This window comes from Paramormyrops kingsleyae, chromosome 19 (assembly GCF_048594095.1).
Source record: "Paramormyrops kingsleyae isolate MSU_618 chromosome 19, PKINGS_0.4, whole genome shotgun sequence".
Classification (NCBI taxonomy): Eukaryota; Metazoa; Chordata; class Actinopteri; order Osteoglossiformes; family Mormyridae; genus Paramormyrops; species Paramormyrops kingsleyae.
In genome coordinates, this window is record NC_132815.1 from 22,591,294 (window position 1) to 22,612,830 (window position 21,537).

The window sequence follows — 21,537 nt, forward strand, 5'->3', positions numbered from 1 at the left end:
CAGAGTCAGCAGCAATTTAGCAAATATCGTTCTTAATGTAGGTTAGTCCTACAGGAAAAATGTTGCATGTTACAGAGATTCAAGAACCGGACCACTGAGCATTAAATTTGACTGAAACTGAAATAATACATGATTCAAGCCAAGAATTCACAGGAAAAGATACAGTGAAGTAGTAGTAAAAAGAGAAATTCATGTGCAGTTTGCATACTTTATACAGGTATAGGTGACAAAACAGGTGCGGAAAGTACAAAAACAGCAAAGGCATTTTCTTGTTCATTCACAGTTGCACTTGCCATAGTTGGTCATTCTGAAGACCACCGCACCAGGTACTTGTGCAAAAGTACAACACTTCAAAGTGTAAAACCTGTTACCATCACAATGCGAGGCAGGATATTTTTCACTGAATTCGAAAAGTGGCTGCAGTATATTATAGGGCTGCTTGATGTGCAATATCAACATCACATGTTATGCACATGCAATTCTCACATTGCAAGAACAGCGACAGCTGGGCTGAGATCAAGTTTTTTCATACCTTCATACTGTCTGGACATCATAGCATTTTTACTTTGTCATAGGAAACAAAACCTAGCAACAACAATGCAATTATCTAGTATATGTTAAAATCAGTTTAAAGGTTATCTCCACTGACTTTGCACGAGCACTGCATGTGTTCTCTGAGACAATCAATCATTTTCATCCTTGCTGTTTAAATGCTTTATGAATATCCCAATATTTATTACAGCAAAATGACATTGAGATATTTGGAAAATTCTCCAATACTGTGCTGTCCTAGTATAATATACAAAATAGTTTTTTACTTCTTGTCATGCCATCCTGACCTTGTATCTGTTCTCCCAACCGGGACACAATTAAAGCTTTGGTCTCTTCATTTGTCCATGCATACATTATTATTTTTTTATTTTGTTTTTAAACTTCGTTTATGGTTGTTTTTTCAAGGCGTTTGTATTGTGTTTCAGCGCCAGGCTATTTGCATAACCACTTCACAAAGAAAGCATTTCAAATCCCACCCCAAAGTACTGAAGTACCAAAGAAGTACCCCAGCTGGTTTGGTTCTTAGGGTACTGGAACTTTTGATACTGGAACTCGACTGGAAGTCGAAAAGGGAAAGTACTGAAGCAAAAGTACGGTACCTGGTGCGGTGGAAAAGTGCACTAAAGCCCCCTCCAAAGATAGTTGATAAAATAGTATGAGGTCAATCGCCCAGGATTAAGTGACAGAGGCCCCCTGAGCCCAGCACCTACTAGGCCTGAGGTCAGGAGGTCAAACACTGCTACTCTGTTACTCTCTGGCTCGCTGTCTCCCTCTTCAGTGGGAGGCGCCTGAAACAAAACCAGCCCCGTTCACCCCTCCCGGCACAGTGTGCTTTCTCACTTCTACAGCAGTGGTTTTCCATCCTGTTCCTGCCCTGCCCCCCCCCCCCCCAGAATGATTTAATTCTCATAATGGTAAAGCATTGAGGGTGGGGGGCAGGGGAGTCAACTCTGCCATCATGACCCTTCAATAAAGAACAACAGCAATATCATCAGCAGCCTTCAGTAATGTAGGTGCTATGCTAAGCAGCATGCTAAGCCTCTGAGGAGTCTCATGGAGGTCTTCACTAGCATGGAGAGGCCAGGGGGAGGCGCCCACCTGCTGGGAGGGGAGGGACAGTCGCAGGTCCTTCTTGCCATCGCGAGCTGGGAGCAGGGACTTGAGTAGCTTGGGCATGGGGGCCACCAGAGCCTTCACTGGGGAGAGATAAGGAGCAGCCAATCCTGAGAGATCGGGGGCCGTCCAGAAAGAATGGGCTGCAGAAGGAAGAGGGGGAAGTGAGGGTGAGAAAAGTGAAGGAAGGAACAGGGCAAAGGCAACGGCATGGAGATGACAGGAAGTTACAGAGCACAGGAAGCGCACAGAGTCCGAACAGCAACAGGAATAACCGCTCAAACGGCTGCATGTAGGAGAATCACACATAAAGCACCACCGCCGCTAACGGGGCGCGGAGAGGCCACCGCCGCTGACGGGGCGCGGGGACGCCACCGCCGCTGACGGGGCGCGGAGAGGCCACCGCCGCTGACGGGGCGCGGAGACGCCACCGCCGCTAATAGGGGCGCGGAGACGCCACCGCCGCTAATAGGGGCGCGGAGACGCCACCGCCGCTGACGGGGCGCGGAGACGCCACCGCCGCTGACGGGGCGCGGAGACGCCACCGCCGCTGACGGGGCGCGGAGACGCCACCGCCGCTGACGGGGCGCGGAGACGCCACCGCCGCTAATAGGGGCGCGGAGACGCCACCGCCGCTGACGGGGCGCGGAGACGCCACCGCCGCTAATAGGGGCGCGGAGACGCCACCGCCGCTAATAGGGGCGCGGAGACGCCACCGCCGCTGACGGGGCGCGGAGACGCCACCGCCGCTAATAGGGGCGCGGAGACGCCACCGCCGCTGACGGGGCGCGGAGACGCCACCGCCGCTGACGGGGCGCGGAGACGCCACCGCCGCTGACGGGGCGCGGAGACGCCACCGCCGCTAATAGGGGCGCGGAGACGCCACCGCCGCTGACGGGGCGCGGAGAGGCCACCGCCGCTAATAGGGGCGCGGAGACGCCACCGCCGCTGACGGGGCGCGGGGAGGCCACCGCCGCTAATAGGGGCGCGGAGACGCCACCGCCGCTGACGGGGCGCGGAGACGCCACCGCCGCTAATAGGGGCGCGGAGACGCCACCGCCGCTGACGGGGCGCGGAGAGGCCACCGCCGCTAATAGGGGCGCGGAGACGCCACCGCCGCTGACGGGGCGCGGGGAGGCCACCGCCGCTGACGGGGCGCGGGGACGCCACCGCCGCTGACGGGGCTAGCCGTCACTCATTTCTATTTTGTCTATTAGATAAAATGTCATATAAAGCTGCATAATTTTAATAAATAAAAAATTGATATTCTAATCATTACAGGACAAACACCGTAAGGATATCAGGACTGGCTTTTCATGAAAAGAGCACCGGTGACGTGAGTCACCCTGGAACACTGACAGAATGAGGGGACACTTACTGGTAGGTCCTGAGCATCTGCAGAAGCAGACGTGCTGGGAGATTAGCAGATTCGGGGCATAGGCACTGGGTTACCTGGCTCCTGGTCCTGGGTGTGCGAGGATGAGAAGTGAGGAAGGCTGCCTTTCAGCTGAGCAGAGTCCATGTCCTGTTGGCTCTCCCAGCGATCCTAGGAGAGGGAACCAGTGAACATATGAAAGACTGATGCCAAAGCAAAGGGTTGGAACAGTGGCAGAACCCAGGTAAACAAGCACTTAGCTCTCATGAAATGGGCTGCTCACCTTGTTCTCCAGTAGCGAGTTCACACTAAGGTCCTGTCGACTTCCAGATGGCTGTAAGAAGATTGGAGGATTATTGATGCCACACTCACATTATCAGCGAAACCCTGCCAGGTGCTTCAGGCTGTGCCGCCTTGTATTGCCTACCCCAAAGGTTGAGGTCTCCACCCATTTAAGGGGGTCCAGGAGGTCGTATTGACTGGTTTTGATTATTTGGGGGGGGGGGGGGGTTATAAACCATTGCCTACCCACTCTGATGTGCCCACTGATCCTCTTTTGAGAAAAAAAATCAAGTGATAAGGGGGCATATTAGAGTTTATGGCCCATCATAATGGCGGGGGTGGGGTGGGGGGGTGGATTATGACAAACAGCTGTACCCGTGGGACGTTGGTGGAGCTGAGGTTGCGTCTCGGACATTTCCCCTTGTTTTCCACCTGCTCCTTCACTGCCACCTCCTATACACACACACACACACACACACACACACGGGAGTTAAATACAAGCCCTCATCTTCAAAGGGCTCAGAGTTTGTGTCCCAACCCTAATCAATTAAAGGACCAGTTTCGCTAAATCGCCTGGTGCCCACGAAGCTCAAAGGACAGGGCTATTCAGATCACAGTCCTCAAGGGCGGAGCACTGCTGATTTCCCAGCCTTCCTTTACCTGTGAGCCAGGTGTGACGCTCTGTGGCCAATCAGAATCAGTAACTATTAAACTAACTACCTGGGATTATTGAAAACACGGCCTGGATTTGGAATCGAGATCAAGATTTGAAGAGCCCTGTCATAGGGCAAGATACCTGCCCACAGGCAACTTCGCAGATGATTCCATCAAACAGCTCAACATCATGCTATTCACCATTTAGAACAGCTGTGGTAAGGCGACTTTACACTCAGTGGTGAACAGTGAACAGCCAGCAAAAGCCAGTCTCCATCACAGGACGCGGCGAGCCCGACCTGCCGCATGCGGTCCAGCGTCAGGATGTTCTCCACGGCCAGCACGCTGCGGAGGTACTTCTCGATGGCTGCCTCGCTGTCCGCCGACTCGGTGGTGTCCGTGTTGGCAGCCAGCTTGGCCAGCATCTCCTGGTCCTCTGTGCATAGTGCATCCTGTAGGGCGCAGTATTGTTCAGGATGGAGTATTGTTCAGGATGGAGTATTGTTCAGGATGGAGTATTGTTCAGGGGGGTCACCCTGCACATGAAGGGAGCGTCTTACCCCGGGGATGTTGGAGACGACGTCAAAGGTGACCCCGCAGCCAGGGATGGTGCTGCGCTGGGACATTCGCTTCAGGAGGCTCTGGGCAAACCCCTGGGGGGGGGGGGGGTCAATGGCAGAAATAATCAATGATCATGCTGTGTGCTTATGTGAACATTCAGGTCTCAAGCAACACACACACACACACACACACACACACACACACACAATTAAGTAATTTAACAAGTGACTATGCTTTAAACTAGTAGCGTTTAAAACAATGAAAGCATTAGTTTTGGATCCCTCATCAATGGAGTAAATCCCCCTGCGGGGAGTAAAACACACCTGCCGGCCAGCGAGGTTCACGCAGATGCGCTTGCGCAGGACCAGCTGCAGCGGCAGGGGGTGGCTGAAGCTCACCACGGCGCGCACGATCAGGTACACACGCTGCTCCGGCACCGAGCCGCGGCTCAGCTGGGGGGCGCTGTGCACGGTGGAGTCCCAGGACGCCTCCGCCTTCACCTGGAGGGAGGGGGAGGAGAAGCCGGGACTTACAGCCTGTTGGTGGGGGGGGGGGGGAGGAATCAGACAGACAGAGACAGGCCCCCCATCAGATCTACTCTGCAGACCTGGCCGTCATGGTGCTTGACGATCTGAAGCTCAAAAAATTCATCCTCGTCCTCCTGGCTCAGCGTGGCATCCCAGCCTGCTTCTAATGTGTCCTGGGAGTTCATGTCTTCCGCTGGGAGGAGAGAGAGGAGGAGAGAGGGGGGAGGAGAGGGGGGAGGAGAGAGGGCTTGCTTCTGAGACGTACACAAAACCCCACCCCAAGCTGCCGCTCCCCGTCAGCTTGGCGATACGTACTGCTGAGGCCCAGGAAGAGCACTGGGATGTGGGTCTCCATGCCGGGGACAGGAACCCTGGAGGAAGATACAAAGGGGGTCATCAAACCACCGGCCAGGGGCCTCAAATCCACAGACACAGCCTATCCAGGACATTAGGAACAAGGCATTAAGTCCGTCTTTCTCAATCCAGTTGCTGGGGACTCCCAGACAGTCCACATTTCGCTCCTATTGAGCTGGGAGGGAGCAGAAATGTGGACTGTCTGAGGGTCCCTGAGGACTGTGCTGAGATACACTGCATTAAGACATGTAGACACAGGGCTGTGGGTGGTGGGGGGGGCGACACGTTCAAGTGTGTGGGGTTTAAAACTGGAAACGCAGACTCACCACTCCGCAGGGGCGCCGGGGATACCGCTGCCCGCCGAGGGCACCAAGACAGCGTTACGCTCCTCAGTCAGCGTCAGACGCCTCTCCAGCAGCTGGGCCTCCCGCTCCATGTCCTCCTCGGTCTTATCTACAGAGAGACGGCCAGAGGTCACCTGACGAGCAGATCACTGCCTCGGCCCGCAGACATCACGCAGAAGCGTCCGTACCGGGCTTGCTGACCAGCTTCTGCAGGTGCTGGTCCAGGTACTCCTGTGACTTGGTGAGGGAAGCCAGCCACTGCTGACGAAGACGCTCCAGGTCTTGTTCCTACAGACACAGGAATGACCAGCGACAGCCCTTTCAGGGGACGACTCCGGGCCACACGCCTCTAGAGAGATGTTCCTCATACAGAAATGCACTACAAATTTATTTAGTCTTCTGTGTATCCAAAAAAGTCAAAGAAATAAATAATAAAAAAAAAATGTGAAGGTACCTGGTAACTGTCCATGTCGTCTTCTTCCACCTTGAAATAGAGAGAGAGCATGTTGAGTTTATACATTCACTGATGAATAAAGATTTACAATCTTCACAGAACTACAAGGCGTGAATAGGAACCGAGGTTCATGTTACCAATACTGGAGAAGCGCTCTGCCAAAATTATTGGTTTTAAAATGGTTTCTTAGCCCTTGGATTTTATTTCCCATAACCATGGGTGACCCACCTGCCGCGATTCGCTGGGCCGGGGTGGCCGGACCTGCCGGATCTCCACACAACCCACAGAGACCGACTGTATGGACTCTGCGATGAGGGGCATGGTACCCAAGTCCTGCACCGAGTGAAGCTCCACCTGGATACGCCGAGACTGACCCTGGGGGGGGGGGGGGGCAGCAGGAATGTGGACCAGCTCCTCACTCAAACGTCACATTACCCATCCTCAGGAGCATTGGGCAAGAAGCCAGCACCCCCACCTGTCTGAGCTGGAAGATGCCCCCGGTGCGGACGTCCCGCGCGGGCAGCACCTCCACGGGGACGTACTTGCCCGCGTCGTTCAGCTCTAGCACCTGGACCCACAGCTCCAGCCGGCGGGTCACTTCACTCCACCTGGAGAGGACATCAGCAAGACCGGATCACATCTCGATGGACCCTTCTCTCCAAACCCCCCTATGCAGGTAGCTCAAGACCATAAACACCCAGAATTGTCATAAGAATACTCAACAGGCAACAATTTATATTGTACTACTAATACTTGCTTCATTGCGAACATATTTCAAGATTTAAATTATTCTTCTACATCTGTTATGAGTCTCATTAGGGGCGTTAATATTTAAGTAATGATGTCACTGTGTTGGCAGACATGACAAATCAAACAATGAGCCCTTGACTTCCACTCCAGCCCACACCGGGGCAGTGTGACGCACCTGTCCCTCAGGCTACGGGTTTTGGCCTGTATGATGCCCAGATCCCACAGCGCCTGGTTCCTGTGGGGGTCCGAGGGCTTGTGTCCGTACACCTCGATGGCCATCGCGCCCTCCGAAAGGTAGTCCAGGAAGTCCTCAGACACCGGCACGGCCAGTTCCTGTGTCAGAACCAGCATGGAGGGGCAGCCCCGTTCATCTCACCATAGTGACAGACCCACGGCACTCCGGGAACTTCGCCCACACACTAACACACAGAAACTGGTTTGAAAAGTTTTACTGACTTCAGTTCCTTGTCTGAGGACCCATTGAAATAAATCAGTATTAGGCTATTTACTGCTACTTAAACAGCATCTTTCCTGCTTATTGAAGATACAGTAAAATCCCATATAACACAACTCATCAAGTGAGACCAGGCTGCTCTAGGCGTGGCTCCTTTCAGCATCATGCACAGCACTTTACTGTCGGTAACATGGAAAGATTTCCCCATGTTAGGTCTGATAGATGTTTGGGGTATAGTTGGGGGGAGGGGAGGGTTAACACTGTCCTGTCGCACTCCTGCGCCCCCACATCCCAGCACTGAAAAGTGTCTTTCATATGCTATCATCAATCACCATTCTGCTTTACATAAGGAAGTGTTAGATATTTTCACTGCTAACCACTGCTACAGCCACACACACTCATTTACACCCCAACGCACTCCACCGTCCTCTGGTATTCTTTCTACCCCCCCTTCCCTTTTCCCCTGTTTCATGCATCCCCATGTCTAAAATCTTGTAAATGACAGATTGCCACACCCTCTTGTCAAGCGCCTTGGGGCAACTCCGCTGTGAAAGGCGCTATATAAAAATAAACCAAACAAATAAAGTGAACTAACTGCATGTCTTTCACCTTTGCACGTATACATTGAAGAATACTGGCTGTCAACTGGCTTTGCGTGTGATGCACACCTTGCTGCTGTCAAACACAACCATGCTCTGGGGCTCCTTGCTGCTGCAGGAGATGGTGGGATCCACCTCAGGAACCACGCAAACAGGCTCAGACAGGCCCCAGAAGGAGTACAGGCAGAAGACGAAGTTGGACAGGAACCGAGGCAACCCTGTGGCTTGCAGGATCTTTATCTGCCATCATAAAGGGGGGGGGGGAGAGATGGAGGTGGGGGTCCATTAGCATACATTATAATTATTTTACAGAAACTTTTATCCAAAGGAAACTTTTTTTGGTGAAAGCAATCGGGGGTTAAGGGTTTTGCACAAGAGCCCAAAGGTGAAATCACTCTGTTGACCCCGGGATTTGAAACGGTAACCTTCTGATTACAGGCACAGGGACGGTGAGTGGCTCAGCAGGCTCAGTCTCTGTGCCTTTGATCAGAAGAATCACCGGTTCGAGCCCCGGCCTCGGCAGGACAGTCACATGACCACCATAAAGTCAGGTTTTTCTTATTTATCTATTTATCCAACTGAATGTTGCAACTACACCATTTAGTCATCTTCATGTACCAAAGACTTTGCTGATCAGATATCTGGGATCAAAACAAACTGCCACTATTGCTTACTATGTACTTTTATAATGTTTCTGCAAGTGTTCTAAACTGCATTATGCAATGTCTATAATTCGATGTCAAATTACAAACTTAACATAAATCTGACATATTTACAAAGTACATTAAAATAAAGATGAGTGTAATGGCAAAACAAATAAGAAATTTATTTGCCATGAATTAAGTTGATGATATTAAAAGAAATGTGTGATCATGCCCCAGCCAGTGAAAGTGTGTTCCCTACCCCTAGACCCCAGAGGGTTAAGGAACAGTGGAATGGACGTTCCTCACCATGCAGATCAGCGCTCGCTCCGGAGCCTCCCCTTCTGTGCTCCCCTCAGCATCCTCTCCTCCTGCCACATGCTCCTCTAGGCCACTGTTCACCCGCTGTACCTCCACATGCAGACGCCCAGCCACCTGCCAGGGGGCGCCAGCACACCTGTTAGCCTGTAATCCAAACGACAGGATCCGCATAGAGCACTGTCGCGGCCTCATCTTCAGCTCCCTACCTCCCCCTTCTGGTTGATAATGGGAACAGCATACTGCAACTTGACATCATGGAACAGGCAGGAAAGGAAGACGTTGGCCACACCGATGAGACAGTGGTTCTCCTGCTCGTCGAAGAAGGGGTCGGCCCTCTTGAAGTAGCCGCGCATCACCTGCGATCAAGGAGTGAGATGCAGGAAGCAAAACTTGGTATGGAGACAACTGGAGAGAGAGGCAGGTTTGGACCTGTAACATACCTGCCATCAGTCTTCAAAGTTTTGCTAAGCTAAATGAGAGAATGCTACTGATCTAGTTGACTTAGCCAACTGAAATAAATAAAATGGGCCTGAATTTGTGAAAAACACAAAGCACAGGCAGAGAGGAGGTCCAGCTCACAGGGTTGTCCTCGTCACAGTCCTTCCACTCCTGGTAGAGCTCCCTCATGTCCACCAGTCGGTTCTCCATCTTCTCCATGGCCCAGATCTGCGTGCCCCTGCCCTTGCGACGCACCTGCACCGCCGGCTCGCTCAGCACGGCGTCCCGCTGCCAGCGAGATGAGGGGGTCAGCCGGGGAGGAGCCCAGAGGCCCCCCCGGGGCTGTGAGGGTGGGGGCATACCTTGCGGTTGGCGTTGAGGTTGGCGGTGGGGATCTGCATGGTGACGCGGTACTCCGTCTTCTTGTCCAGCTCCTCGGCGATGAAACCGGCCTCCTGCACCAGCAGGTTGGCCCTCACAATCTGCTCCCGCAGCTTCCTCAGGCTGCGCGTCAGCACGCTCTCCCTGGGGGAAGAGGGGAACAGGGGCCTCAGAGAACAGACAGGGGTGTCCAGCCCAATGCCCGCAGGCAAAGCGACAGGAAGATGGCTGTTCAAATACCTTTGAAGGATACAAATGTTATAACAGCACTATGAAATATTCCTTTATTTGGCATTTTGTCATAAAAAGCGACCCCCCCCCCCCCCCAAATGGCCCAGCAGAGGGCAGCCTCCTTTGCTGGTGCCGTTAGCAGAGCTCATGGGAGTTTTACTTACACAAAAAAATGTTCTGTCTCTGAAGCAATTATTTTTCATTCTGCCCTCAGAACATTTTTGTAAATAAAACTCGCGTGCGCATTAGCAGAACATCTGACAGTTTTCTTTAGGGTACCTCTCCTCGGCCCACTGCCGTATGCGGGTCTGACCAGTGGGTGGCGACGGCGGTCTGCCCTGACCCTCCATGCTGCGGTACTGCTCCTGCGACTCCTGCTCCGAATGCAGCTGCCTGCGCAGATGCTGCAGCTCCTGCTCGTACATCAGCCGCTGCTGCTCGAGGGCAGATCGCTTCTCCTCTTCATGCTGCCGCTCCAACGTCTGCAGTACGGCCTGCAGGGGGTCTGGGCAGAGTGCAACCGGATGCCCGATTATGCCGATTATAGGCGATTCGCCTGCATCACGGGATTCAGTGGGACGTTTTGACCTAATTTCCACCCACAAACATCACACACCTCAGCGTTACGCTTATAAACACACAGAGTTGACCTATTTTAAGATTAAATAACGCTACTTTCACAGATGTGGCTTTTCTGAGGTGCAGAGCAGAGCGTTTAAGACATAAAGGGAAGGTTGTTATGACTCAGCAGATTCCTGCTTGTTTTTCTTCTGAGTTTTTCCAATAATGAGGCTGGTTTCTGTTGCGCTTAAATCTTCTGTGGTTCATGCAACAGCACTGAGCAGTACTGGGCCAGGTCCATCAGGGACACCGTGGACTGGAAGCAAAGGTGAGCCACATCCGAGGACAGGCACACTCACCATCATTCCCCAGGGCTTTCATCATCACCTCGGTCTGGGCGAACTCGTAGCTGAAGCTGACCTCGCTGGATCCTTCACCATCCATGTCCAGGTTCTCGGTGCTGGGGCTGCTCGTCATGGTTCCAAGCTCAGCCTCCTCATTCTCACTGCCACCCCGGGACCTCAGCTTGGGCAGGTTGACCCTACAGGACCCGGGGAAGGGGGGGGGGGGGGGGGGGGCTGGAATCAGGCCCGCTTTACAGTCCAAGCCAAAGCAGTCGTTCAGTCTCATGACCACAGTGCCAGACAAGTAAACACCTGAAGAAATGGTTGTGGCCCCAGAGGATGCGGTCGCCATGTTGAAGCTGCACTGGGCTGGTAACCGGCGAGCCATTCACAAAGGTGCTGGGGAGGCAGACGATGGCGTTCAAGGGACAGCAGGGATGCCGGATATCACATGGGGCCGTCTGAGCATGTCTGAGATTACCGTGAGCTGCGGATGGGGCTGAGAAGCACGGCTGCCTTAGCGGTGACGTCGATGACGCAGTGTTCTGGCTGGATGCCCATTCCGCACAGCTGGACGTCCTGGGAGTCGGCTGCACCCACCAGCGTGTGCTCCTGCAGCACAGAGCACCCTCATCTATCACAAAGGCCAGGTTCTCAAATGAACTTTAAACACCTTTATCCTTGACAATGAGGCCATAAATTACATGAGTAAACTTGGATCTATAAGCACTTCACCTTCAAGTAGTAGACCAGAAGTTCATTGAGGGCAGGGTCAGCATTGAGGTTGACCAAGAAGCACTTGTCCTCCTTGACGCGGATACCGGATGACTCCAGGGAGATGCCGAGGCTCTCTAGCTGCTTCTGTCTCTCCTGAAGAGCCAGACGTCATCACAGATGAACATACAGACCTTCATGTCAGCAAAGATCAAGCCTGTCCCCCCCCCCCCCCCAAGCAGAGCTATGGCGCGATGACACCATGACGCCAGTGACCTGTGCAATCTCCTCGGTCTTCCTCAGCTTCTCCTCCCAGCTGACCGTCATCTCCTGGATGAGCTTCTCAGATTCCTCCAGTCGCTGCTTCAGCTCTGGGGCTTTAATGGACTGAAGAAGCAAAATGGGACAGACCCATTAAAACCAGAAAAAAAATTCTCTCCTCACCAAAGTTGGGGATATTAAAACAAGCGACAGTAAAAATAGATGTCTATAAATTACAGGTCTTCACCCAACGTTAAAGAATTCTCATCTTTTCTGGTGATACCAGGCAGAGACAGAAGCAGGATGCTTAAACCAGTGCAGCCAATATAAGAAACAAAAAGTGTAAAAACCGGTTCATACTTGACGCAATACATCCTCATACACATCATGGCGTTTCCTCATTTCACATCGTCTGCGCAGCTAAGTGTGGAATTAGCACTACGCATACGCAAGATGCAGCACCGCCAAAAATTTTGAGGGCAGTATGGTCAACTTCTGTCACGCGACTGTTTATAAGAGGTACAGGTCACTTCAGGTTGGGGAGCATGCAGTGACGCAGCGCGTCGCCACACCCACCACATGCCGAAACGCCTCAGGATCCCGGCTGGTGACCCCCCCAAGGCTGGTGACCCCCCAGGCTGACAGGGTCCAGTGCCGGAAAAGACCATCCAAGGTACAGTTGGTATTAATATAAGATTTAAAAATTTTTTTAAAGAGGGATTGGCCTGAAGATATTCATAGCAGAATATTTTCAGAGGCAGAAGAATATTTTTTCCGTACACCATCTACGTACAGCGCATTTGAAATGTAATATGCTAGTTTAATTACATTTCTTCTGCTTCCTAATTCAACCTGAGCTAAGAAAGCAGTGTCATATGTACAAAGTACAATGAAACTCTTACTTGAAAGTCTTCTCCACAGACTACAATTACCAAGACAGTGTTAGAGTTACAATACAAAGAATACCAAGTAGGGCTGGGTGATGTGCGATATTAATACTGACATCACAAGTTATGCACATGCAATTCTCACATTGCAAGAACTGTGATAGCTGGGCTGAGATCAGACTTTTGCATGCCTTCATACTGTACAAACATTATTCCACAGTATAAGGAATTTTTTTCATAATGTTGTCACGGTTCCAATATTTAGAAATTTCAGTGATAAACCCCTTGCTCTTGCCGAGTTTTGTCATAGGAAACAAAACACTTTTAATGATTCTCTAGTACAATTCAAGTTTACTCTACTCTAGTAATAATTCAAGTTTACCGCCGCTACTTTTGCATGAGCTCTGCTTACACTCTCCTGGCCAATCATAATCATTGCCATCCTTGCCATTTAAATCAGATGGGTTCGTAAGAAATTATTTTATTTTGACCTATATGGCATTTGAGGCCACAACCTCATAAAAATAAGAACGGAAAGGAAGGTGCTGACCTTGATCTCTCGCAGCGCCCCCTGCTGGACCCAGCTTTTAACCCCTTCGCGGGGCAGTATGAGCAGCAACACCGTTTGCAAAGTGACAATGCGCGCAAGTGTACACAAGGCAAGCGTTGAGTATAAACTGGCCCTTAAACCATAAAGCACGTGAACCTCATTGGATGAAAAGAGCAAATACACTCTGCAACAAGCATTAGAGGGCAGACTTTGCTCTGCGGTTGGGAGAGGCCACACCTCCGCCTGGGAGAGCTGCATCCGCAGCTTCTCGACCTCCTCCCGCAGCTGGCGGATGATCTTGGCGTTGGGGTCCTCGTTGACCACCGCGTGGTTGACTATACTCTTGGCGCGGTCTGCGTAGCGCAGCGTGGACAACGTCTCCTCATAGTTGTCGGCCGCCGGGCTCACCGTAGCAACCATGGCCGTCTTGCTGTTCCCGCCCAGACTGTCCTGTGGGGGGATGGGGAGGTTTGCAGATGGTAAATGCTGCCTTGGTAAGGGTATGTTTGAGCAGCTTAAATATGGCGGCATATCCGTAAATGCCCAAGTGGTGACATCACTTCACTTCAGGCACTGAGGCGGCCAAGTCAGCATCGGAGCAGAACGTGTCATGTGACAGCCCGCAAGCAGGACCGGCGTGGCACCACCCTGAAACTCCACAGCTGAAGGTGACTAAATGTTCTCTGCTTGCTCAGAAGTGTCCTGGCAGCAGTTTCACAATTCAGCTCCCCGGTGAGGACAATTATAGGGCTCCGGAGGTGTTAAGTAACCACCCCCCCGGTCTCACCTTCAACAGCCAGGTGAGCACGGAGTCCCGGTACGGCACAAACTTGCTCTTGCTCTTGCCGGCACCCTGGTCTGCCAGCGCTGAGATCACAAGCCCAAGGGTGGTGAGAGACCTGGGCACAAAGTCTGCAGTCACACACCCAGATAGCCATCACACAGAGTAGCCCCTTACTTCTGCCATATAATATAAAGCCTTCCCTCACCCCCAATGTAGATGTACTAATCTGTATAGTACAAAGAGTAGCACCCCCATTTTATCATGTAAAATGAGTCACCCCCCATACTAATTTGAGCCAGTGAGCTGTAGATACAATAGATGAGTATGCCAGTCTGTCAGCGGTGCACTACCAGTGTCTGCGGTACATGCCAGCCTGTCAGCGGTGTAGTACCAGTGTCTGAGGTAAATGCCAGTAGCTTTATGCAGTATCACTGGTGCAGTTTTACAGTGAGCACTGACTTGTTGATGTTGCTGCCCTCCTTCAGCCTCTCGCCAGCAGCACCAGTCTTGGCAGCCCGCTCACTGCCAGCCAGGTCCACCAGGCTCAGCTTGCTCACCTTCTCCCCACTGGTCTGCAGGGAGGAGCAGAAGAGCATCACAGAGGGGTTACAGATCAGGACCCTGCAGGGGTGCCACGGGGACAAAAAGCTGGCTTTAAGGCTGATGTAGGCAACTTTCTCCCCCCACCATAACCAAAAAAGGAAGCACATAATTATCCTTTCAGAAAAAGCACGCTTTAACAAACAAAAACGTTGTTTCTGTAAACCGACGGGCCGAGAGAGTCTTTGACGGCCTCAGTAATTCCCTAGTGCTGGGCCAGAACAATAGGCATTGTGCGTGGAGTCAGCCAAACAAACAGCGCATTGTTCCAAGCGGCCAGATTTACCACCGAAGCAGCTGTACTGGGTGTGGGGGGCAGCCCTGCTTTCACTGGGGGGGGGGGGGGGTGTGTGTGTCCTCCTTCATTGACGGGCACACTTACAGCGAAGTAAGGGACACCAAGTGAAGGGGGGGTTGTTACAGAGAGGAAAGTGGCAGGAGAGGAAGGGCGTGAGGTAGGGAGGTACACCAAACCCGGTCTAGACAAGGCCTTAAAGCAGAAGTGCCAAAGGGTGGCCAAATCCCATCAGCCATACTAGATCATGTCCACAGAACAAATGCTCTCTGTGGCGGCACAATAACACTTCAGTTACTGCAATGATTCCTGTCCAGTTTTGTCTTAAGGGGGAAGAGTCACAATTAAGCAGGCAGCTTTGCTGTGGGGAATAAGAAGATCCTATAAATAGAGTCACATGATCATGTGTCGTAAGCCAAGTCCTGAATTACTCGCATGAGGGACACCAAATCAGATGTGGCAGGTTCACCGAGCAGGTGGGAATATCCGCTGAGAGGTAACTCGCTTACACGGGGATCACACTTTGCCTGAAGTGAGACTGCTGTAACAGGGCTCATGAACCAGACAGACTGTCATATTAAATAGCAGGAAACATGCAGAGTTTCACACAGACACGGGTAAAGAGAACGACATGGGGAGTATTTTGTCCTATATGGCTCCCCATAGAACGACACCTCCCACGCACCCCTGACTGCAGGTCCTGGAGCGTGTGTGTGAGGATGATGTTGAAGACGGCGTGAGAGCGGCTGCTCTCCTCGTTCATGTTGGTGGCTGCCACAGTGCGGGATTTATTCCCCTCAGACATCAGGGACTCGATATCCTGCCGGGGAGAGAAGGGTCACTCACAGCACTGATGCAAGTCAAAGTCATCATGCAGCTCTGTGCCATATTAAACAGGGCATCAGATTAGACAGACCACAAAACCAGAAGGGTGACTTACTGTCAACTTGACCTGACATTACCCGTTCTGATCACTGTCTACACATAGGGAGGTGCCATCTATGTTTCTCAAGGTAATTTTTTGTTTTAGAACATAAAATACAATGTAAAAGTCCATAATTAACAATGTTTTTAACAAACCCCTAGTGAATAAAAGGAAACCAAAGCATTAGTTTAGATAACACCACCAACAACTTAGCATCCCAAACGAATCATAAAAGTCCCGCAGTGTGTTGAGTAGCACACGAGTTAAATATTTACTCAGCTCACGTGTGTAACTCCACAGCCATGTGCTTTATAGGCTCGACTTCCAACAGAGAACCCCTGAAGTCAGAGCACTAAATCTCCCCAAGGCTGATTTACTGTCACGGCCTCACTTCCATGGTCCCACCATCTCAAACAAAAGAACCCAAACCATTGAACCCGAGCGGTAATTGGAGGCCGTCTTCTCCTGAATAATGGAGTTTTACCACTGTAGGGGCTAAGTGCTATGGATGAGGTTGTTGTACAGTGTTGTATTTAGTGATTTGTACTATAAATCTGCTACAAAAAGCCAGCCCTGAATGCCTCGGGGCATACCTTGTAGCTGGTGACGGCAAGGCGTGACAAGCCATCCACATAGGGGCCCAACACCTTGTGTTCCCTCACTTTGAGGGCCTGCCGACTCCTAAAGGGTTAGAGGAGAAACCTCAGGATGACATGATGTAGAAGAACTGAAGTATAGTTACTTCAGGGCAGTCAATCTACAGCTGAGCAGGTGTTACAGCTTTCATTACATCACAATATGATTTCAGTGCATTTCAAATGATGCAATCAAGACCATTCATTCAATCAGGTGACTCAGGGGAAAGAATTCAGCCAAACAACAGCCGTTCAGCAAGACTTGATGGGAAGGAGAAACTATTTTAGCTACGAAGTCATTTACTGGCCTTCATGCTCAAAATTTATGCATAAGTTGACCTTAAGTTTCAATTTTAACGAAGTATAGAAACAGCATTACAGCCCAGTGATAAGGACGAGAAGACTCACCCTTTGGGGTCCAGCAGGTCACGGACCTTCTCGTTGTAGATTTCCATGAAGGAAACTTCTACAGTGAAGCTCTCGTCCTGCTTTTGTTCCCTCATTGTTCGCTCAAACAGTGAGCTGCAGAGTCGCGGGATCAGGCCAGGCTGGTCCGCAGAGCCCATCATGGTGTAAGACTTCCCTGAACCTGCCAGCAAAAAACATCTGAAATAGTCTATCCAAGCACAAGAGAGACAGCCAGCCTGATTGTTTGACTACCATGTAAAGGTAAACAGGAGTAATGAACTGTACCATTTCCCATACTAATTACTGTATTTATTACTGTCCGGACACAGCCCAAATGAAGGCCTTTGATAAAATTCCTTCCATCCATCCACCCATTTTCTGTAACCGCTTATCCTATTCAGGGGTGCAGGAGGTTGCAGGCCAAGCCATTTTGGGGCACACTCACACGCCATAAAATTTTATATTCATATCAATTTATGTTGGATAAGATATATAGGTTTCACACAACTAACCTACCTGTCTGTCCATAGGCAAAGATGCAGGCATTGTAGCCCTGGAAGGCGTTGTTCAAGAGACTCTCCCCAAGACACTGGAAGACCGCATCTTGTCCTGCAGGGTGAGCAGAGATGGAAAACGTCAGCTTGATGACAACGAATTAGGGGACAGCAGGCAGACTCCGGGTTAATAACACACCTGTAACCTGAAGGTTACAGGCTTGATTCTAAAGAAGAACAGGGTCATCACACAATTCAACAGAGACTTGAGCAGACCACCGTCTTGCATGGAACCCACATCATTAACCATGGGATTAACACTGAAACGCGACACCTGATTCTTTCAGAGAAAAACAAACCTGCAAATTTGTCATTTTGTGCCTCATCCATTGACCAGAAGCAGTAATCGTAGGCGAAGACCTGCAAGAGAAAGCAGAGAAACTGTATGGCCTGGAATCACAAGTAGAAAACTCCACAGCTGAATTAAAACAGCAAATTGCAGTAGTCAATGAGTGACATTGAAACAGGGGCAAAAAGCATGTAGCCTCTTACCTTTGGTTGACTCCTGATGTTGAGGGATTAAATGACAACATGCAAGGAAAAGGAACGTTTCAGTAAATGCATATCAGACAGCAGAAACAATAATAAATCATCATCATCATCATCATCATCATCATCAGCAGCAGCATCCTGTTCACTCACTCACTCTCTCTCACACACACACACACACACACACACACACACACACACACACACACACAATAGGCCAGTCTGGCTGGACCCTGTAATGGATGCTAACAATAACCCTGAACATTATGTACCTCAACCACTGAGCTCCAACTATTCACTGAGCACTAACTCACCTGCATGCCTACATCTGAGAACATGAAGATCACAGGGCCACTATTCTAGCCAAGACGCAGGCAAATACATGCAATAAACCACAGACTGGAGCCGAAACGTTAATTTCGGGGAACATCAGTCCTGTCCCAGGTTTCCATTCCACAGTGTCGGGGGGGGGGGGGTCACCTGCGCACAATGATGATATTTCTCAGGGATATAAACTCTGGGGGATAAGGGGCCAGGGACCCAGAACAAAGACCCAATTCACGTTCACCTCGCTGGCTGTACTTTGTTCACCGGAGCGTAGCATTCAGCTCCACAGCTTAACAACGACAGCTCAGAAAGCCAGGAGAGGTGCAGGAGGAGCCTCGGATTACCACCGGCAGATGCTATCTGACGAAACGGCCTCTCTGCCGTGTATGTGTATATATATATATATATATATATATATATATATATATATATATATATATAGAATATATGTGTGTGTGTGTGTGTGTGTATGAATTACTTACTGCTCATGACTCTGAGAAGGCTTATAAGGTCATTTCCAAACAGTTTGAAGTCCATCATTCCATCATTCTACAGTGAGAAAGATTAAGTGGAAAACATCCAAGATGCCAGTCTTCCCAGGAGGGGACGTCCCAACAAATTCACCCCAAGGTGAGACCATGCAATGCTGAAAGTAACTGCAAAAAAACCCAAGAGCTACATCTCAGACTCTACAGGCCTCAGTTAGCATGTTTAATGTGAACAAGTATGGCTTGTTTGGAAAGGTTGCCAGGAGAAAAGCCTCTTCTCTCTAAAATGAACATGGCAGCATGGCTTAGGTTTGTAAAGTTGATTCAGAACAAACCACAAGAGTTCAGGAACAATGTACTTTGGACAGACGAAACCAAAGTGGAGATGTTTGGCCATAATGCACAGCACAATGTTTGGCAAAAAGCAAACATAGCATATGAATGCAAACGCCTCATACCAATTCTCAAGCACGGTGGTGGACGGGTGATGATTTGGGCTTGTTTTGCAGCCACAGAACCTGGGCACCTCGCAGTCATTGAGTCAGCCATGGACTCCTCTGTATACCAAAGTATTATAGAGTCAAATGTGAAGCCATCTGTCTGACAGCTAAAGCTTGGTTGAAATCGGGTCATGCAACAGGACAACGATCCCAAGCACACCAGCAAATCTACAACAGAAAGGCTGAAAAAGAAAAGAATCAAGGTGTTGCAATGGCCCAGTCAAAGTCCAGACCTCAACCCGATTTAAATGCTGTGGCGGGACCTTAAGAGAGCTGTGCATAAATGATGCCCGCAAACCTCAATGAACTAAAGCAGCGTTGTAAAGAAGAGTGGGCCAAAATTCCTCCACAATGTCAGAGACTGAAAGTCATACAGAAAATGATTACTACAACTTATTGCTGCTGAAGGTGGTTATACAACAGGGGTGGACAATCTTATCCGCAAAGGGCTGGTGTGTATGCAGGTTTTAGGGATAACTTGTAGGTCAGCTGTTCAAACCCAGGTGTGAGGACTCTTCAGCCAATCAGTCCTCTAATTAGTAATCAAATTAGGGCGTCGCAGCAAAAACACGCACACACAGCGGCCCTTTCTGGGTAAGACTGCCCACCTCTGTATCATGAATCATGGGCTGCACTTAATTTTTCCACACACATTTTCTCATTTTGGCTACATTTTTGTTAAATAAAGACACAGTGGAATCTGTTGGGTTGTTTTACACCTGAGGTTAGACTTAAATAATTTTAGAACCTGGCAAGGACCTCATTTTTTTTTTTTATTATTATTATTATTATTATTATGTCCTGACACGTAAAACCATAGAATTGAACGAGGGTGCACTTTGTTTTTCACATGACCGTATGCTTCAATGTCACAAGAAACATGCTTAAAAGTAGTATCTTAATTAGTTGACTTGCTGGACCTGAAAAATCATGGCAAATGGATTAGACCAACCCCCCCTCCCCCCACCACTTGCAGTTAGACCTGTGGGTTGGGATGAAGCTGTATGAATGAAACCAGCTTGGGGCAGAATCCTCAAATGGACAGTGTCACCCAGAGCAGGTTTTCAACCCTGGTCACTCAACCACATGCAGCCGCTCAGTCACCACGCACAGCAGAGGAGTGGCTATTCCGCCCCGGGGCGCGCCGAGTCACTCCGGGGCCTGGGGGTTCCTCTGTGCTCATGCGGGGGTGGTTAATGTTGTCAGGAAGCATTTTAGAGTGGGTTCACTCAAAGGGTTCTTCCAGGGCAAGCTCCAGATCTCTCTCGTCTTTCAGGTGACAAAACAATTGAAGAAATGTGGTGAAAAGAAGCAGATTCATTCAAGGTCTGCCCTGAAACGTCCGGTCAAGCTGCTTTCCTGCTGCTCGCTCCTCATCTCCTTGTCCGATTCCGGTGAAAACAAAAGCACGGGTAAATTTAGCTTTCTTCCGAGGTAGACACCTTCCTGGTTAAGAGCTCTGCCCTCATTGGTGGATGGTGCCGGAAAACAGTGAAGACTGCCATGCTTTCAAGTCTGCAGTACGTTCCACACCATCAAATCTTGTTTATACTTCAATAAGCTGCAGTCTAAACCTTAGTCTCCTCCCTACAGCCACAAGTTACAGCCCAGCTCATTCCAATCCAGACTTGTCAGTAAAAGACATGAAAGTGCTCATAGATGAAGAACACGCTCATAACCTGAAGGTTGTAGGCTTGAGACTCAAAGACCTGGTCATCATGGAAGTCAGCAAAGTATTTCGGTGAGACAAGGGTTTGAGCAGACAACCTCCTGGCTATGCGCCCATATACGCAACCATGGAACTACCCATTACTGTCAAACAACACCAAAATGTGACAGCGTCTTTCCAAGAAGGACAAAGAAGCAAGACGGCGCTGCTGCAGCCTTGCCCGACTCCTGCAGGATGCTCGGGCACGACCCCCCTAAAAGATAAAAGGCACCGGTACTAATCAGCCGTCGAGCTCAGTCTCAAAGCTCGTGTGAGAAGCATTAGTGCAGCTTCACAAAAACAGAAAAACAGGCCCCACCCATGGGGAACGTAGCTCAGCTGGCTACGCTTAAGGCAGGGCGCTCAGCGATTTGGGGCTGCTCATTGTCAATAAAGACTGATTTACACCTCCCCATTTTTAATTCAGGCATCTTGGGTTTGCCAAGACCAGAGCGAAACATGCCTTACAATGCAAA

At 50.2% G+C, this 21,537-nt stretch overlaps 1 protein-coding gene across 6 annotated transcripts in view; it reads right to left on the reverse strand.

Moving 5' to 3' along the window:
- kif13bb (kinesin family member 13Bb) overlaps positions 1-21,537 on the reverse strand; it is a 32,616-nt gene that overhangs the window by 4,203 nt on the left and 6,876 nt on the right. For 5 of the 6 annotated variants that reach the window (XM_023806695.2, XM_023806696.2, XM_023806693.2 and 2 more), the window contains 35 exons: positions 18,042-18,054; positions 17,849-17,909; positions 17,512-17,604; positions 16,996-17,176; positions 16,546-16,633; positions 15,713-15,847; positions 14,592-14,704; positions 14,136-14,247; positions 13,586-13,798; positions 11,927-12,037; positions 11,672-11,806; positions 11,418-11,548; positions 11,249-11,335; positions 10,952-11,133; positions 10,311-10,536; positions 9,782-9,944; positions 9,561-9,707; positions 9,188-9,337; positions 8,970-9,095; positions 8,089-8,259; positions 7,142-7,299; positions 6,692-6,824; positions 6,445-6,591; positions 6,217-6,246; positions 5,951-6,050; positions 5,745-5,871; positions 5,380-5,435; positions 5,145-5,257; positions 4,861-5,037; positions 4,537-4,629; positions 4,276-4,428; positions 3,698-3,775; positions 3,324-3,374; positions 3,118-3,211; positions 1,651-1,808 (listed from right to left, as the gene is read on the reverse strand). In XM_023806695.2, coding sequence (XP_023662463.1) covers positions 1,651-1,808; positions 3,118-3,211; positions 3,324-3,374; positions 3,698-3,775; positions 4,276-4,428; positions 4,537-4,629; positions 4,861-5,037; positions 5,145-5,257; positions 5,380-5,435; positions 5,745-5,871; positions 5,951-6,050; positions 6,217-6,246; positions 6,445-6,591; positions 6,692-6,824; positions 7,142-7,299; positions 8,089-8,259; positions 8,970-9,095; positions 9,188-9,337; positions 9,561-9,707; positions 9,782-9,944; positions 10,311-10,536; positions 10,952-11,133; positions 11,249-11,335; positions 11,418-11,548; positions 11,672-11,806; positions 11,927-12,037; positions 13,586-13,798; positions 14,136-14,247; positions 14,592-14,704; positions 15,713-15,847; positions 16,546-16,633; positions 16,996-17,176; positions 17,512-17,604; positions 17,849-17,909; positions 18,042-18,054 — 4,306 coding nt within the window. Of the gene's footprint in view, positions 1-1,650; positions 1,809-3,117; positions 3,212-3,323; positions 3,375-3,697; positions 3,776-4,275; positions 4,429-4,536; positions 4,630-4,860; positions 5,038-5,144; positions 5,258-5,379; positions 5,436-5,744; positions 5,872-5,950; positions 6,051-6,216; positions 6,247-6,444; positions 6,592-6,691; positions 6,825-7,141; positions 7,300-8,088; positions 8,260-8,969; positions 9,096-9,187; positions 9,338-9,560; positions 9,708-9,781; positions 9,945-10,310; positions 10,537-10,951; positions 11,134-11,248; positions 11,336-11,417; positions 11,549-11,671; positions 11,807-11,926; positions 12,038-12,271; positions 12,418-13,585; positions 13,799-14,135; positions 14,248-14,591; positions 14,705-15,712; positions 15,848-16,545; positions 16,634-16,995; positions 17,177-17,511; positions 17,605-17,848; positions 17,910-18,041; positions 18,055-21,537 lie in introns of those variants that run through there. The other variant, XM_023806698.2, reaches the window with a different exon arrangement.